Source organism: Lineus longissimus, chromosome 8, assembly GCF_910592395.1.
Source record: "Lineus longissimus chromosome 8, tnLinLong1.2, whole genome shotgun sequence".
In the NCBI taxonomy this organism is placed as follows: domain Eukaryota; kingdom Metazoa; phylum Nemertea; class Pilidiophora; order Heteronemertea; family Lineidae; genus Lineus; species Lineus longissimus.
The window spans coordinates 15,432,575-15,451,352 of record NC_088315.1 but is presented as its reverse complement, the minus strand read 5'-3'; the positions used below and the strand labels follow the sequence as shown (position 1 = coordinate 15,451,352).

The following is an 18,778-nucleotide window of genomic DNA, read 5'->3' as shown; positions in this document are numbered from 1 at the left end:
GTCAAAACAACCTTTGAATGGAGTCAACTTTCTTTGCGAAATTGAAGCGACGACCTCATTATTTATCGTAATTTATGCAGATCTGAGTCCAGCTGATGGGTGATGTTCTGATTTGTGTTCAAACTATTGGAAACTTCGGAAATTAGTTCTATTAGTTCTACTATTCTGCAGGAGTATATTATAGCCATTGATGTTGACAGCTAAAAGCACGAAAACTTTGTTATGACTGGGAGCTGGGGTCAGTATTGTTTTCGCTCAGGTTTCTCGTCCAATCACGTGACCTCTCCAACACTCGATAATGCACTCTTTTCGTCCATGTTTTAGGCCAATCTTCGGCATGAACATGAAATCTAATAAGCGCAGTACTTAAATCAGATGTTTCTCTCGCCTTGAAAACATTCCTGAGTAAAATCCATTGAGATTAGCCGAGTTAATCTACTTTTTCCGTGCTTAAAATCTCTGCCGCTGAATTCTATAAATAGAAACTATTAACATCGCGGCAGCGTGGTTCCCATTGTGCGCCCTCCCACTTCACACCATGTCAGGAAGTTTTACGGAGAGGGAGGGCGTGCGGTAAGAAGAATGGCCAAAATGACGTCATGTTTTCCTGGCAATGCCTCTTGCCAGACCAGTCAAGCATTGGGAAGGCATCTTTAATTCAGACAACGTTAGAACTAGTAAAACGAATATGTTAATTTGCAGAATTAAAAGCAGATTTCACCACTAACCAGTCAAATCGGAATACGACGGCGCAAAATGTTCTCGCTTTCCTCCTGCTAAAAAACCCTTGTTCCCGCACTCCTATTTTAATTGATGCCAAGGAATATGATAAGATCTGTTTTCACTTGTTTGTAATTAAATGGTATTCATATAATGAGATCAATAGTAGTGTCCGTGTCAGATCCCATCGTTCAACTAGTCTTCTCTCCCCGCCCAGGTGCCTCACAGACACGGAACTTCACAGGTCCCCATACTCAAGAACAACTCTTACGATATCGCCCTCTAAACAATCCTGGAGTCATGAATTCACAGGTGCTCCTGTGAAATCTCAGTTCTAGTTTATTTATCAAACTTTATCGAGTGTTCTCGAATCGAATGGATGTGTCGATCGTCGGGGCGGATTGATATGTGGTTAGGTTGTGCGTCCAAGGCGATTAGGTCATTCAGATAGTTTGAGAAAGATCATGATCATGAAGATGCGTTTTGTGTTATCATAACCGGAAAATAAGTTGAAGTTATTAATAGTACTACGATTCTTACATGAGTAAAAAGTAGACGTTTTAAGCAACACAATAATGTTACTCCCATAAAAAAACTGTCAATTCTCCTTACCACTCACAGAAGCCAAGCCATTGGCATTGCTGTTAAGTTATGCAGGGGCTTAATCAATTACCTGCACTCCCTGTGGGGTGAATAACATTACCTTTTGAACAGCTGGCTGTAGGGCGATGATTGGAACAGCCGGTATACCTGCTGACCTGCTGAACCCAGGTTAATGTTATTTTCAATCCACGATTGCAGGTCACCTGATTTTCGAGATGTCGCGGGAAATGAAATTGTAAACAAACGCATGTGTGCAGTTCAAATGTAAACAAAAATGTATTTTTGGTACTTTTGGTTGCTGGACTTGGGTTTTCCCGCAGTTAGGAGCTGGGGTCAAATTGGTGGTCTAATGTGCTGTTTTAGTCAGAGGTAGCCCTTGACTTTTAATGACTATGAAGGGATTTTCAAATTAAGGTGACCATGGTCTTTTTATGTGCTCAGCTCACCACAGCTTTCAATACTTGATGTATCTGAAGAGGCGCGCGGAACCTGACATGGCCTTACCAAGGAGCAAGCTCACGGTGCTGAACTTCTAACTTGCCTGTCGACTAAGTGCCTTTTTGGCTGAGACATTGCTACATGTAGGAGGAGCACGCATTTTAAATTTATAGTAGTGATAGTACAGTTGGTTCGAGCCATTTGGAAGCCGACATGTGAAGGCCTATCTGGGTTCTCCTTCTTCTCCGTATAAAAAGGGGCATATTGCTGACTAAGGAACAAGGCATATTGACATTGCCTCATCATCTCTATGGGACCAATTGATACTTTTATATGCACGCATACATCATGCCATTTCAGGGTCCGAGTCTGTGGACAATTGGTTTGATTAATTTGTCTCTTCGATATTGCTCCTTTATTGCATTAGATTTTCATCGCAATTCAATCTATTCAAGATATAGCCAATTTGAACCTGTCTGCGCCAAGGATAGATTGGTTCCAGATCGACTCACTAGGGATACGCAGTAGAGCACAATGTCATGAAAAACGACCCTTTGTATTGTAAATTCAAATCACCTGCAGGACAGGTCAATTTCTCTCAATAAAATTAATTTTGTTGACTCCTGTAATCTCTACCTTATTAAAAAAAAGACAGTGGTGTTAGTCCCAAATTGGTGATTTCTATATATTTTGACCTCTGTTAAATCAGGATACCTCTCAATTACAGACAGCATTTTGTATCCTTGTGCTGTACAACCCAGCCTGGACATACCACAGTTGTCCATGAAGAAGTCTCATCCTCTCTGACACTTCTTTTCTGTAAAGCTACCGATACAACATACTGAACTAGGGATATCTTCCGTTGCCTCCTGTAATATTTACATACCATGGCTGATTAGTTCAATCATATTTCATCCAGCTGGCAGCTCTGCATTGGAAATTTTAGTGGTATAACGTGTTCTCTTGACCTTCAAACAGTAGTATAAAGCCGATATTTACTACTTTACACCCTCAGTCATATGTTATTAGGTCATCCAGCTGAGCCCCAGGCCCTTGGGCCTCTTGTTGTATATATCATTCTGAATCGTTTTGGACATTTTTCTTTGTATTCTATACTAGTTCTTTATCACTAGTATCAGTTTATAAGGAATAATTCAAGACATTTTCAAGGAAATTATTTTTATTGCGATGGAACTTGCTTCTGCCAATTCTTCGGAAAAAAAATTGAAGAAAAAAATGGCAAAATTGAAGAGACTCAATAAAATACACAATTCATTGATAATTATAATCTATATATCACTGTAAGGTAGATATCAAGATACCTTTCTGATGGTGCCCGGCAATTAGTGATAGGGCCTAGGGTAGTAGTTTTTTTTAAATAAATTTCTGAAATCCAGATTTTTCCCGAAAATCGGGTAGGATCTGGAAGTTGTTGCATCAAAATCGGCTAGGGCTGAAAGAGTTAACCCTCAGGCACAACATAGGAGGAAACCGGGATATCCGGAAACAAACCTTCGGTTTGGCCCATTCACAGTTCCAGTTACTGGGTGAAAATCTCCGATTATGGCATTGTCTCGATCACAGAAAATGCCTTCCAATGACACGAAAATGGCAGTCAGGTTTGTCAAACGAACGACTTCATTCATGAATTCAGCAGTGAAAAGTAGCTGGAAACATTCAACTACTGACCTATCACTGAAGTCATCAGCTGGACCAGGGGCGGGGCCAGTAAAACGTTTTGACACATTGTCTGTCAAATTGGCTGTCCAGTTTCTCACCGGGCTTGGAGAGCGCCTACGTCGTCTTCCTTGCCCACGGCCACGTCCTCTGCCACGACCTCTACCCTGTCCGTTGTTTGCTGCAGCCTGCTCGGGGTTAATAGAGACCTTTCGCTACGCCGTTCTGAGAACTGCTACACCGAGAACGTTTCTCGTTCCCGATCCCGTTCCCGGAAACACTGAAACGCGTTCCGCATGGCCGTCACCGAGAAACAGTTTGGTTTCTATGGAGATCGTCAAAAAATGGCGGCAAACTTGAGACGCCTTGCAAATTTCGCAATTGAAGATGATGAATTTATGGCATTTTATATCGAAAATGAAGTCTCAGGAGGCAAGGAAAGTACGTTTGACTCTACGTTTGACTCAAGACTCTTCACGTTGGTCACAATTTTCGAACAGGACATGTTCCCGAGACATGTTGTGGTTGTTAACCTTGTGGATGAATTATACATACTTGACTTTCCGTTTCAGTACTTCTCATGAATTGGGCCAGTTACTAGGACGCCACAACCGTCAGATGGCGTGGGCCGGAGTTAAATGCAGTGTTGGACAAAAATAACCCAAGTAACTAACTGTGCAAAGGTGCAAAAACTGAGACACCCCCAAAGCCCAAGCCATATTTGGACAACATCCCTAGTTAAATATGAGAGATGACTACTTCTCCTTTATAACTTGTACTAGTCCCTGGAGTAGATTTACGAGTCCCTCTTTCTCCTTCCTTTCCAGCTCCATCCTCTCACGTCTCTTCTTCTTCATCATCTCCATGTCATGTTTTTTTTTAATGCAAGTTCCTCCCTCCGCACCTCTAGCTCAACCAACTTCATGTGGGCATACTCGTGTGCAACCCCCTTCTTGCTCTTCTTTGGTGTAGCTGCTGTAGGCTTCCCAATTTGATCTGCAATAAGAATTTGGCATTCATCATGATTGTTACTCCATTACCACAAAACAGGACTGAAATTAAAGTTGTGTAGTAGAACTAGTCACAGACAGCACCACCATTTTGTCTGTACATCATGTTCAGGGCAAATCAGCAGTGTTAGTTCAAAGTTGTGTTACACAGGCGGCTCTACTGGTTAAAACCATGTGCTTTTTGGTTCATAAATCTTAGTTGGCCTTAAGAGAAAGGAATAAGAAAACTTGACTTACCTTCATTGGCAACAAGGGTCTGCATTGCCCTCTTCCGGATAACCAAACCAGCATTTGCCAGGTCGTCTTCTTTTTCTTTTGTGCCCTTCTTGGCTCCTTTGGCCTTGGTCTTCTCTGATTCAATCAACTCTATTATTTCAGTCAGCAGCACCTCCCTCTCGGTGTACTCTTCAGCAGTACCTGATCTGCAAGCAAAGAATTGGAAAATCGGAAATGTGACACAAAATTTATACACAACAGAGTGAAACAAATTACTACATTGAAATTGAATGAAAGCAAGGCAGATAGACCTCTACTACCAGTATGCTAATGCACAGGGACATTTGGAGAATTGCGATATCCAAGGGTACTTGAAGACGATTAATAAAATGAGTGTCTATAGATTTTTTTTTCAAACCAGCTCACAACTTACTTCCTGAGGGATGAAAGCTCCTCCTTTTTGAATGCTTTTATCAACTTATCTGCCCTCTCCTTGAAAGACCGTGAGTTCACAGGCAGTGTCCCGGGTCGTTTCTTCTCCAGGAATATGTTGAAATTCGCGGCCACCTCAGACCACTTGAATATCTGAAACGATGAATTTCCGCTGAAGTTTCCAACCACTCTCTGCTCAATGGCAAGTAACAGTTTGGACACTTTAGCCATTTCTATAGTTGATTCGTGCAACCTGTAGGCTTCCTTGTGAATATCCACTGTGTGACCCATATGGTTGCTAAGCCATTCTACTTCATCAGATGTAAGACCCAGGATCTGAAAATCAGGTATGGAAATATAATGAGTTTCTAGAGTTACAATGAATTCTTACGTATGATAAACTCCGGCATCTTCGGCCCTCGGGAGTTCAACACAGTGGGAAAGTGGTGCTGTGATGGAACTATTACACTGAGTTATCCTCTGTGATTCTGCATGGGAATTTCTTTTTTTGGAATTTGCTGAAACATGTTTCTGTGACAGATTGGCATCACTGGGAATGTCCCATCATTTGACCCTTTTGGGCGTAGATTTAAAAAAGAATTGTCTTTGACCAGAGATGAAAAGAAAATGATTTTCCCCATCCGTTAAAACCACGAACATTTCTAAATTACCAATGAGCGCGTAGAGTTACAATATATACAGTGTACCGACTCCACAATCGGGGTGTCTGGCGGTTGTGGTTACCAATCTTATTCTAAATAGTCTTCAAAATTCGTCTTGGATCGGTTTCGATATTTTCATGATACACCTTTTTTGCAAACAGTTAGACTGGCAGACCTGCCAAGGGTGTTTTATCAGCGTGCTTGAGGTTTACTATGATTTTGCTGGAGAATGGGTCCTTTTGGGGATGCAATGCTGGAGGTTTAGAATATTTCCAAACACGATGTAAGACTGAAGATTTGGCTTAAAAGTGAGTGGGTGTGAAGTTCATTTTTAACTTCTTCGTCATCTGCGTATATAGTCTCATGAGAAAAAACTAAAACAAGAGCAACGCACAGCGTGGCATATGTCCCTGACTGGATTTGAGACGAGTTGGAGATCTTTATACTAGAGGGTGCTGATTGTCAATTGTCGTTCGTAAACAATTTGTAAAGTTCGAGTGAGGGATTTCGGTTATATGTTGTATGGGAAGTGATGTACAGGTTGCAGTGCATTTGGCAAAATACATGTAGCATCAAGTTCTGTTATGTTACAACACGGTTCTGGTGGAAGGTATTTTGGAAGAAGAATCAACAGGGGTAGATAATATGGACTGTTAGGCACTTTAAAGACTTTTGAATGGGACTGAATTTTTGACTTGATTGATCTCAGATGTTTTATTCTGCATCATATATTCATTGTACACAAGCATATCTTATTGCATATAATGCAATACTTGTGTGGTCTATAGAGAATGGTATGGTCTTCTTCTTCTTCTTCTTCTTCTTCTTCCAATACTGGGTTTCAGTCTAAGCAGACCATTAGTCCCAGGCGCATGTTGAACAGATAAAAGCTTGGTTGGTGGATGGTAAAAGTTGATAAAATGTAAGGTCGTGCAAGGTAAAATAGTTAAAATCAGCGCTGGTCTAAGTGGTGAGCATCTTCCTGAAGGCGTCGGTGTTCTCGGCCGTCACTGTGGCTTCAGGTAGGCTGTTCCAGTCGACGGTCGTACGCGGGAAGAAGGAATTTCTTTGGGCCTCGGTGGTGGTGTGGTCCTGCCTGAAGGATCTTGAGTTGCCATGTCTGGTCCTTCTGGTTGTCGCGATGAGGTGGTGTTCAACGACGACCTGCAGCTGCAGGATTTTGAAGAAGAGCAGGAGCCTGGCTTGGCGTCTTCGTTCCGCAAGGATGGGCCAACCTAGGGTGCCTATCATCTCGGTCACGCTGCTGGTGTTGTGGTGCCTGCCAGTTGCCCATCTGGCCGCTCTTCTCTGGACCATCTCTAATTTGTGGACTTCGTTCTGGTAATGTGGATCCCAGACTGGTGCTGCATATTCTAGCTTGGGTCTTACTAAGGTGGTGTAGGCTTGGGATTTAAGTTTTTGGTTAGAGGTTCTAATGTTTCTTCGTAAAAAGGCAAGAGTGGAATTTGCTGACTTGGCGGTGTTGTCAATGTGTTCTTTCCATTTTAGGTCTTTGGTGAAGGTTATGCTCAAGTATTTGGCAGAGTCGACCTTGTCGAGGCAGTGGCCGTGAAGGTGGTAATCAGGCGGTGGTCTTGCTCTTCCTCTCGATATAGGCAGAAGTACACATTTCTTAGGGTGGAATTCCATGAGCCATTCACTTTCCCAGATCTCGAGCGCGTGGAGGTCGGCTTGAAGCTGTTGTGTCACGATTGTGTCATCCGCGAATAGGCGTACGTGGGACCTGACACACTCAGGAAGATCATTTATGTATATCAAGAATAACAGAGGGCCAATGACGGAGCCTTGGGGAACTCCTGATGTAACTGGTTCGTTCCTTGAGGCCTCCCCTTCTATGACAACCCGCTGCTTGCGTCCGGTTAGAAAGTTGTTGATCCAGCTTTGGGCTTGCTTTGAGATGCCATACCGCTCTAGTTTGGGGAGGGTCCTTGCATGTGAGACCTTGTCGAAGGCCTTGCTAAAGTCCATGATGATAGCATCGGTTCTTTGGCCAGGGATGAGCTCTCGATGGACTTGGTCAACAAACTCGATTAGTTGGGTCTCGCATGACCGCTTTGCCCTGAATCCGTGTTGACGGTTGTGCAGGATGTTGTGGTTCTCAAGGTGCTGCATGGTGTTGCTTGCAATAACATGTTCGAGTAACTTGCTGCATACGCACGTTAGGGATATTGGTCGGTAGTTTGCCGGGTCGCTCTTGTTACCCTTTTTGTAGACGGGTACTACGTTGGCCTGTCTCCAGTCTTGCGGTACCTCTCCTGTGTCGAGGGATCTCTGGAATATCAGCTGGAGGATGGGGGCGATGCTGGTTGCCAGTGTTTTAAGTACCTTCGGGCTGAGCTGGTGGTGGTGTAATATGATTGAGAAATCTGTTAACGCTTTTCAACGCCTGGTGCAATTAGTTGATGCAAAAGTACATAACAGACATTAAATTCATGACAAGAAGTTTTCATTTTTGTTATATTATTTTGTATCATTTACACTTTGGCCAGGAATTGAAAGTGGTAACAGATTCCTCAATCATAACACACCATCAAATGTGAACTCACCCAATAAAGACTAGGAGGGACTGTATACCTACATAATGTTTTGTAGGTAGATGTTAAAGTATAAAACAGGGGTGGATCAATCGCTAGAGGTGCTAAGACAGTGGAGAAGACATAATTTTTTGAATGGAATTTTATTATTAATGCAAAAATAGGCAAGTACAGTGTATACAATAAACTTATGAAAAATATGTAGGTAAGTACTGATTATTCTTGTCCAGCAAGTGATTAATAATCATATATATGTACATTCATTGAAAATCACAGTTAATTATATTTTTGTATACTTGAGACAAACTTACTCTAACGAAATGAAATTTTAATTTAATGAGTAAACCTAAATAGATGTAATAATTGAATTCCATTCCAGAATTCAGTCGGAACAGCGGAAAAACTACGTTCCGACCCTAGGAACGAGTTCGTGTTTTCGCGCTACCCGACCGCCATCTGGAGTCTGCTGTTTTATGAACTAACTCACCAAGGTTCTCTAAACAGGTTAAGTTTAGGGAACCCAGAAAAGGTTCACTCTAAAGAGTCATAGGCCCATCAAGCCGCCCCAACCACCCCTATGATGGCCTACTCTCATTTTAACATAAAGGACAACAGTATTATACTTCATTAGCATCTAATACCTTTAAACTCAAATCTGCTCCTTGGAGCTAACAATAACATATCACCAAATAAACTATATTTCAGTCCTAAATTTGGACCCTGTTCCTCTGGAACTAATAATACAGAACATAATCAACTAAAAGTTTTAGTTCGGCTTGGACTCTGTTCCCCTGGAACCATCACTTCTGACACTGTAATCCACATTATCGTCTCTTCCTGTCTCATGAGGTTGGCAAATCCTTCTCGTCTTTGCTCTGGTACCATTCCTTCCCAACAAATAACGTATTTACATGACCTAGTATCGCGTCAGTGTCCACTTTTGACCTCAGTCTGACTCCGCCTCTGATCTATGTTGCCCTGCAGAGATAAACAGGAAATATTAAGATTATAGAATGTTTCATCCTTATATGTGACCCACCACGACAAAATGAGTCGCACAGAAGATGAGCCTAAAATGACACCAGGACATAATAGAAGAAATTGATATGCTCCGATTTTACAAAAGGCAGACAATGGTGAAATGAACAACCAGTCTGTCTCAACCTGTCAAGCTCAGAGCGACATGCGACCTGTTTTGTCATGGCGGGTCACATATCATTTATGGGCATTAATTTCATAAACCGTAAATAGATGTAATAATTGAATTTGTTCAAAGCCTATCAGAAACATTCTAGAAATTTCCTGGTACTATAGTCGTAGTTCCACCTATCATAAAACCCCGTGTTTTTTCAAGACCCGTGTCAAAAAACCCATGGCGCACTTACATCTATCAGTGGTGTTAGATAATGGTTAATAGCCCCGGCGACAGGTGCGCTGTAGGTAGGGAGCTCTCCTGTGTTTCTTTCCGTTGGAGGGATATTTCGCATGCGCAATACGGAGGCAACTACACCGCGCCATCTGTTGCCGGATCTTAGAACTTGCAATTGCCGTGTCTATTCAGATTCCACCTACCAAAAAACCCGTGTTGAACACGGGTCTAGATTAGCCCCCGATTAGCCCCATCGAGCTTGATGGGGCTAAGAGACACGGGGATTTGACACACAGGTCTATTTAGACACGGCAATTCATAGGTGTAAGCGCAAAAGACACAGGGATTTGATAGGTGGAAGTACGACTTATGCTTTGTGTGCTCTTCCTATCTATGGATTATGTTGCTGATTTCTGGATTTATTCTGTCAATCTTTGGGATATGATTGCAATAAAGCTGGCTTGGATATCATCTACCGAATTCAGTGTTCTCGCCAGGATTTCAATCAAACGGGGTGCAGCTGGCCGAAGGCCAGCTCTGATATGCGCCGCAGGCACATTTTTTTTTGGGGGGGGGGGCGGGGGCCCTCCCCCGGAAAAATTTGAAACCTAGATGCTCGGAGGTGCAATTTCAGGCCTAATTCTGATGATATGAAACGACATTGAAGCGTTAGAATCGTAGGCAAAACATTTTGCTTCACTACAATTTGCGGCATCACGTCGGTCGGCGGGAGGGACGCATGGCGGGGTCATTGAAGGTGACGACAAAATTTTCCCACATGTGCACATAGCAACGAAACATCATATAGGCCTACCTGATCTCTGCGCCGAAATATAGTAATCCACGTAAATACTAGTATTCAAACGGCCCGCTCGCTCCCCGGGCCGCCCCCCCCCCCGACATCGTCAAAGCACACGTGGTATTTTGTAACCAGATAGGGTCGCCAAATATAGATGCGCGGTAGCCAACTGCGCATCCCGCAGCCTGTAGTTTGTACGACATAGGAATGGATTTATTTCTAAACAAAATTATAAATATCGTGGATTGAGATTCATCTTGTTCTCTGTATACGGGTCTCTCCGTACTGCCGTGTGTCTTGCTTCTGAGCTCAGAGTACTGTATGCCTGAAAAATTAAACATCACATATGAAATGACTAGTGATAATTGGTTTAAAGTCACAGCGTCAATCATGAATTCCGTCGATATATTACAAGTCATGTAGTTTGTCAGTCACTAACCTTGATTTTATCCCAGGATAATGCGACGGGGCGCTTTTCTATACCATCTTTCCACTGCCATATCGAAGTCGAAGCTCTTTAGCTCCGGTCCTTCAACTGAGATTGTGAGGAGGCAGTTCAAAATTCTGTTTGACAGCCGGTTTCGTAACGGCGACTTCACACGTTTAAGTGCCGAGAATCCCCTTTCACAATCTGAAACGAAACAATTGTATTATGTTTCAGTTAAATGTCCAGTACTTCAGTTTACTGCTGCTTATCACAGTGAAACATGAAACACCGACCGGGACTGATAAGTTTTGTCTGAAAAGTATTCTAAACAATTTAAAGTCCGCACCGGTACACTCTTACCAGCAGTTGACATCGGCAGAATCAGAGCGATTGCAGCCAGTTTCGCCAGCTCAGTCCAGACTGTGTTGAAAGTCGTAGTGACCTCTCCCAGCACCTCGGTCATGGTCAGCATTGCTTTGCCTTGGCTCTCTGCTTCAGTTTTCTTCCTAAGGACCCATTCCCTCATCAGATGGAAGTCACGCTTTGCTTCTTCTTCATCCATTATGTCGCCGTAGTGGTCAAGGAGTTTCTGAAAATAAATCACTTCTTCCTGTATTCAAGTTTTTGATAACGAACAAATGATACGACTAACGTACCGGTAGGCCTATTTAACTACATGTATACTCTAAACATTTAGCACAATGTCATTATTACCTGTAGTTTATCGTTGCCGTAGAGAGACATGTCGGCATCATCCATATCGGCTGGCATTGTGCTCGGATCAAATATTGTGAATGCTTCAAGCATTTCCGAGTTGGGGAAACGGCGTCGCAGGTGATCACAGACAGTTCCGATGTACTTTGTGTAAACCTGTAAATGTAAAAATAAAAAGAGGTGACGTTTACAATGTAGAACAAGTGTTTTTCTTCTAACATAATGTATTAAATTTTTGTTCGTTTCAGAATTTAACCAATGCAACTTATAGCCAGTGTCACTGCCGATTCTGACGGACATCCGACTAATAGTTCTTACCGAATTGACGAAATTGTCCTTAGAGTCGTCTTTAACTCCCTTGATCAAATGATCTTCTGTGTTTTCTGCTGAATTGAGATCGGCCACTGTCTGCTCCAGTCGATTCATATTGTCTCCAGGCGTCCTGGCCAGGCGCTCTAACATTGAGATTGTCATTTCAACGGTGGGCTGAACCAGAGAAAAGTTCAGTTCCCGTGTCTGAAAAGTAATTGATTTGACATCGATTAGCATGAAGGACACTACTTAAAATTTAGTTGGTGAACCTAAACATCTTCAATTTAAACAGTTTTCTCAAGTATTTTAAGCCATAGTATGACGTATTACATTGATTTATAAACTGAAATTAGTCTTCGTATTTACCTGAAATATTGCCGATAATCTAGTGATGATCGGCAATATGTCCGACAGCATCATTAGTGATGCCAAGAAGTCGTACTTTTGGCAAAACTTTACCAATCCAACGGCCGTCGCATTTGACCTCTCCGAAGCTTCCCTATCAAGAGAAATGAGTACACTACGAATACACTTTCTCACGGCTGTCACCGCCCTGTCCAGTGACATCCATCTTGTATCGGCAGTTCTCTTGATCGTAAGCTTCGGAACATCAACGACATCTTGAATTTCCTTTAGGCCAGCTGTCCTTATAGCTGAATAATTATAAAATATATACAGCTGCTGGATGTATGACTTGACCTTCTTCATGTATGGCACCTCATCTGCTGCTTGTCCCGCTGCCAAGGCTGCTTTGTGGGCAATGCAGTGAAAGTTAAGCATTACCGGTGCAACATCCTGTAACTTTTTTGATACACCATTCCTGGCACCTATCATTACACTGCAGCCGTCACTGCCGAACCCTGCAAGATATATTAATTATGCTCATTAGTCGTATGCTTTAAAATATACCTAGCAACTTATTATTGAAGTAGTTCAAATTTGCATGCGGCATCAATTACTTACCAGCTAATTTGTTTTTGAAATCGAAGTCGAATTCTTCCTCCATCTTGAGCAGACTTTGGAATATAGTCTCTGCACACCCATCAGGCAACTCACGGACTTCCAAGAATCTGGTGACTGACTTCCCCCCTGAGAGATATCGGGTGTACACAATGAGTTCCTTGGTGACGCTAATATCTGTAGTTTCATCGCACATCACGCTATAAAACAGACTTTTTTCCATACCTGAAATAATTGAAATGTAGGGTCGTATTATTGTAATAACGTTGTCGCTGCATAATGAGTAATAAAAAGTTAAAAATCAATGGATGTGTAGCGCCTAATTTAATTCGTAACTGTAAAAGTAGATTGGAAAATAGGAATTCCACGAACAGACTCCGTGACTAACAGCTCGGCAAAAGGTAAGTCAATGGGTGAATTAACTCTTTCCCTGCCACGGCCTTTTTTAATTAGGGATCACGTCCACAGTCTGCACGCGAATCGGGGCGAATATTCGCCTGGTCGAATATCGCCACACTCGTTCGCCTCCAAATCGCTCCCTGCTTCGGCGATTCTATTATGATCAGGCGAAAATTCAGACTGAATAAAAATCGCAGGCGAAAATAATAATCGCGCCTAATTCGCTCTCACCAACCATCGGAACGAAGGGAATATTAGAGGCCTATATGTGTTGTAGTATGCGTATTCCGACATCAGCTGATAGCAGACCGAACAAAAACACAAACTGGAATTCCCGGTCAACCTGACTGCAGTAATCATATACATCACATCTATCCACGAGGAGCTACACAAATTTGGCACAGAGGTTTGAGGTTCTTAGTATTATGGTATGTATTCCGAAGGATTGTGGCGGAATGTACCGAATCATACAGCTAATCATAGTTAGGCTTATGTTTCCGAGTCTCAGCCAACCAATCAAAATCGTTGTAGTATCCGGTTATCCTAAACAGCGCCCACCAGCGTTCACCAGGTTTAAAGTCGGGTATAAAGTCATCAAAATAAAATTTTGTGGCCAAAACGTAATATGTACACCATAAAAAATACATTTCCTGAAGATTTCATGCTTATTTCGTTTATGACCATGAGATTTTACTTTGATGGCTTTAATGTATGTATGTGTTTAAACCTGGTGGACGCTGTCTAGTATGACCCGATTTTTTTACGTAACTGCACTTTTCCGCCAATAAAACAAGACGAAAGTCGTTGCAAAATCGTTCCGAATATCGGACAAGCATGCAAGAGCCACCAATTTCGTAAAATCGCTCCATTACCGCCTGGAGCGATTTTTGGGGCGAAATCGAAGAATTGGCGCGATTGTGGGCGAATTTCGCATCTGACATTCCGGCGATTTCATATTATCGCCTCACATTCGCCGGTCGATTTTCGGACAGATTTCGCAGGCGAAATACTGTAGGGTGAATTTCGCCGGCGAATATCGCGTGCGGACTTTGGACGTGATCCCTTAACACCCCCTTGTTTGCCAGGATTTCACTATTTTTACCCCATTTTCAAAAATTCGTAGAAAAAAACCTAGAAGGCATTTATCCTTGAAACTTGTTTTATTCTCTTTGTCACATCAAACACTTTTGACTACAAATCACACATAGTTCTTTTTGCATGGTAGTCCATGAAACAATTGCCATTGCAGAGGGGTATTTTGCATGTTTTGCAAAAATGTGCGGTATCGCAACGAATTCCCCTCTTTTTGCAAACTCTGCAAGGTCTGAAGAGAGGCAAATTGTCATCACAATCATCATTACTGTCAGACGAGTTGGGTGGTGGCGCGACGGATATCAGGGGTCGGATGAGGGACATCTGAAACTCGCACAATGTCATCTTGTCACCCTGGGCCTGCTTCTCATTGAAGATGATATGAGAATTATGGATAGACAATTCAACCATGTAGAGGGAGAGCTTCTTGGTCCACTTGATAGTTTTCCTCACAGTTGGGTAGTATGACAACATTTGGTCAACGCAATCCACCCCATTCATATTGGCATTGTAATCAATGACCAACTCTGGCTTCCTGAGCCTCTCGCGACCACCACCCCTCTGTCTGACTTGTACCTCACCCATTGCATCACTATGTTTACTACTGATGGCTTTCACACACCTTTTGTCTTGCCATGCAATAACTATACAATTTTCATTGTCTCGAGCGAGAATGTCACCTCTTTGGAGGACATGCCCACGTGTCCCACAGTCACGAATTTCTTGTGGCTCACCCCTGTTCTTTCGAAGTGTACCCACAACATAAGTATCACTCCTCAAGAGGGCCTCACTCAAGGCAACAGAGTTGTAATAGTTGTCCATGTACAGGGAGTAGAAATGACCAACCAATCCTTCCAGCAGAGCAAAGACAATCTCATGAAGTGTGCGGTGTGTGCCATCATAAACGATCATGTTCCAGCAGTATGCTGAATGGGAATCAGCAAGGATGTAGCTTTTTATCCCATACTTGATGGGTTTCATAGGGTTGTACACCCTGAAAACTAATCTGCCCTTCCATTTCAACATACCTTCATCAATAGATACGTGTTCATGGGGGTTGTAGTACTCTCCAAACTTGGGAATGAGAGCGTCAATAATTGGGCGCACCTTGATGAGTTTGTCTTCATTGTCTGCTGGAATGTCATCATTGTTGGAAAAATGCAAAAATTTCATCAGGAGCTGAAATCTATTTCTTGGCAGTGTCTTCCCAAAGATTGGGGTATTGAGTAGCTCATCAGTGGACCAATAGTCAGTCTGTTCAGGCTTTTTGACAATACCAGTCAGCATGAGCACACCAAGAAGCTTTTTCAGTTCATCAATAGTCATTGGTGACCATTTCCTTAGCCTGGAGTGAGGAGACAGGGGTCCTGGGCGATCCCTAAAATACTGGTCAGCATACCTGTTTGGTTCGTCAACTATAGTCTGCAGCAGTTCCTCAGTGAAGAAGAGGGAAAAGTGATCAAAAGGATCACCATCCAATGTTAGAGCAGCACCACGTGGACGTCATTGACATTGAATGGCTGCACATCGGGGACACGTCCAGCTGGACCAAAAGGAGCAGGGGGAGGAGCTGGGGCTGCCACCCCCCCTCCCACCTTGTCTCCTAACACGTCTTTGCTGACCTTTACCACCAGCTTGTCCTCCACGGGCCCCACGACCACCGGCCCCACGACCACGGCCCCTGCCTTTTTGACCACACCCTCCCCTTCCTCTGCCTCTTGGTCTACCCCAACCATGTTGACGAGGGGCAGGCAAGGGAGGAGGGGGCCCTGCATCACTATCAATATCTGTAGAAGCGTCGAAGGGCGAATCATTGGCATTAAGGTCACCTTGGCTCCCTGCACTGCTATGACTAGAATCAGAGTTCGGCAAATCATGAGCCTGCCGTCTTGGACTAAGGTCTGAACGGGCCCTGCGTCGAGCACCCCGCCTTATGGCCCCCCGACCACGACTAGGCCCTGCTCCGTCCATAGGGTCATCTCCAGAACGAGTTTCAGCATCACTATTTACAGTCATATCCATCTCACCTGGAGGCACATCAGACCCCTCATCAAAGTCATCAGAATCACCACTGAGGCTGATATCATCTGCTCCAAACTGGGCATCAACATTACAAGGTTCTTCTTCTGAGGAATTATCGTCATCTCCAACAAACCACTCCGTTTCTGAATCAGAATCGGCGCAAAGTTCAGCTACTTCTTCAGCAGAAAACATGTGGGTTTTGCCCGCCATTTTCGCTTGATGACGTCATGAATTGTGTGTGTAGAATGATCTGTCGATCGTCTGCATGGAAGGCAAACACATCGAACCATTTCCTGGTAAACTACCGAAATGACATCTAGTGTTATGACGGAGAACTACGTGATTCGTTCTAGAACGAGTTTGGCAGGAAACTGATGGGAAGTTTCGCTCGTTCCAGAACGTGTTTGGCAGGGAAAGAGTTAAGATCTGCCATAACTTCCAATGCTTCCTGCATGAACTGTTCCGAGGTGTATTTCGCGTTTCCACCGACGCTGAGGGATGTCATATGTTTGGCGTCTACCTCCTTGAAAAGTTCCAGCAAACTGCCATAGTTTGTTGTGTGAGGAATATCATGCTTGGCCAGCCAATAAAGAGCTTTGAATGCACCTGACAAAAATAAAAAATTGGGGATGAAGCCTAGAATTTGTCAATGCATGGCGTACAACGTTTAGACCTACTGGTAAAACATTACAAAACGCAAGGCTATATCTAGACGTGACGAGTGTTAAATCGTTAAAGATACCAAACTAAAATAATGTTACACTTAGCTGCGTGTTTAACAGGTACCCGATAAGTTTTGCCAGTGTAAGGCAGTGCAATTACCCGTTCCCACTGACACGTGGTCGAACATGGCGGGAACATGAACCGGTCTGACACGTGGTTCATGTTCCGGCCATGTTCGACCACGTGTCAGACCCTGTTTGGATTTCATGCCTATAGGCCTACAGTGACTGGTGAATTAGCGCCTATATGGACGGGGAACTTCGCTGGTGGGAAAAAGCGGGAAAAGAAACTGTATGAAAAGAAACCGTGAAAATGTGACCAGTCTAAAACTAGCCGTCTTGGCCTATATAGCCCTACTGTAACGGTCACACATATATACTTCAAATGGATCTACGCACCTGTCATAGCAGTTCAGTTCACTTTCTCCATCTGATTTAGGCCTTGGTGTATTGTTGTCCTGTGCCTCTCACTCTCGAATTTCTTCGCGTCATAATGCGCGGACGATTTCGCGTGGCTTTTAACTTTATCGAGGCGAATGGTTGAAGCCGGCTTCTTGGTCCACATCCCTTTTCTCCCGTGCTGATTAAAACGGACACACCACGCACAAAACATACCACCCTTTTCTGCCGAGTATTCCAATCACGGATGGTCTTTCTTCCACTCAGGATTAAAGCCGCTGGCTCGGTGCCGCGATTCCTTAGCTCTAACCGGCTTTTTCCGTTTGCCTACCGTCGGTTGCTGTTCTCTAGCTGGCTGGACACTGTCAGTCGATGAGGAGGAATCCGACATTACAGACACATCAGAAGGATCGTCCACGGACATCACACTCACCATGCTCACAGACAACACATCATCATCAGCATCAACATTTGCCGGCCTAACCGCCGAGGTGGTAGGCCTATCCTGATTGGATCCGCCCTTCTTGACGAAGCTAAAAATTGAGGCTTGCTTGGTTTTTTTCTTTGCTGGCTCAGACATTGCTGTTGCTTGTTTTAGAAACAACTTATGAATAACCATGCTAAGCAAAAACGAAGTATATAAAGGCCAATGTTTTGTAATATATTATGTAATACACTGGTTACCCCTAATTAGCTACTATCTATCACTTACAGTTCTTGGCATTTCTATGGCTTATCTCAGAATCTGCAATCGTACCAGATACCAGAGGTCAGACTGGCGGTAACATTATGGATGACTTCGGGCAGTGCAGTTGAGTTGGGTGCACTAAGTGGATATCGCTACTGACTGGGTAGGCCTGCATATTTTTATTCTATTGGTTGGAATTGTGACTGCTCGCTCAAAATTTCTTAGTAGTCTACTGCCAGCTCGGCGGTTTTGCGACTTTCTGTCTGTTCTTTCCGTGTCCGGCGCTCAATGCTTCCGTCACACACAGAAATGCCCCTTGTCGAAGCTATGATAAAAACGTCAAAATCATCTCCTCAGGTGCCAGGAAATTACGTCTAAGTCTTCCAAATTTTGGAATTTTTGTCAAAATACAAAGCAAAGGCCTACATGCATACATTTATCGACAGTATGTTACACGAAATAGAATCGACGCTTGCCTACGCTATATCAATAACGCAGTTTGGAACAAAGTCTGCCTCGATCGGCATCAATTTGACACAGAATTTGGTAGGCAGTGTAGCGC

The 18,778-nt window shown here is 43.4% G+C and overlaps 2 protein-coding genes across 2 annotated transcripts in view; one reads left to right on the top strand and one right to left on the bottom strand.

Moving 5' to 3' along the window:
* Positions 1-18,778, top strand: part of LOC135492965 (uncharacterized) — a 42,520-nt gene that overhangs the window by 167 nt on the left and 23,575 nt on the right. The gene's annotated exons all lie outside the window — the stretch shown is intronic.
* LOC135492966 (piggyBac transposable element-derived protein 4-like) lies at positions 12,455-15,711 on the bottom strand. Its single transcript, XM_064779715.1, has 3 exons — positions 14,655-15,711; positions 12,898-13,119; positions 12,455-12,534 (listed from the first exon to the last, which is right to left on the bottom strand). The coding sequence occupies exons 1-3, from the start codon at positions 15,709-15,711 to the stop codon at positions 12,455-12,457; spliced, it is 1,359 nt and encodes a 452-aa protein (XP_064635785.1).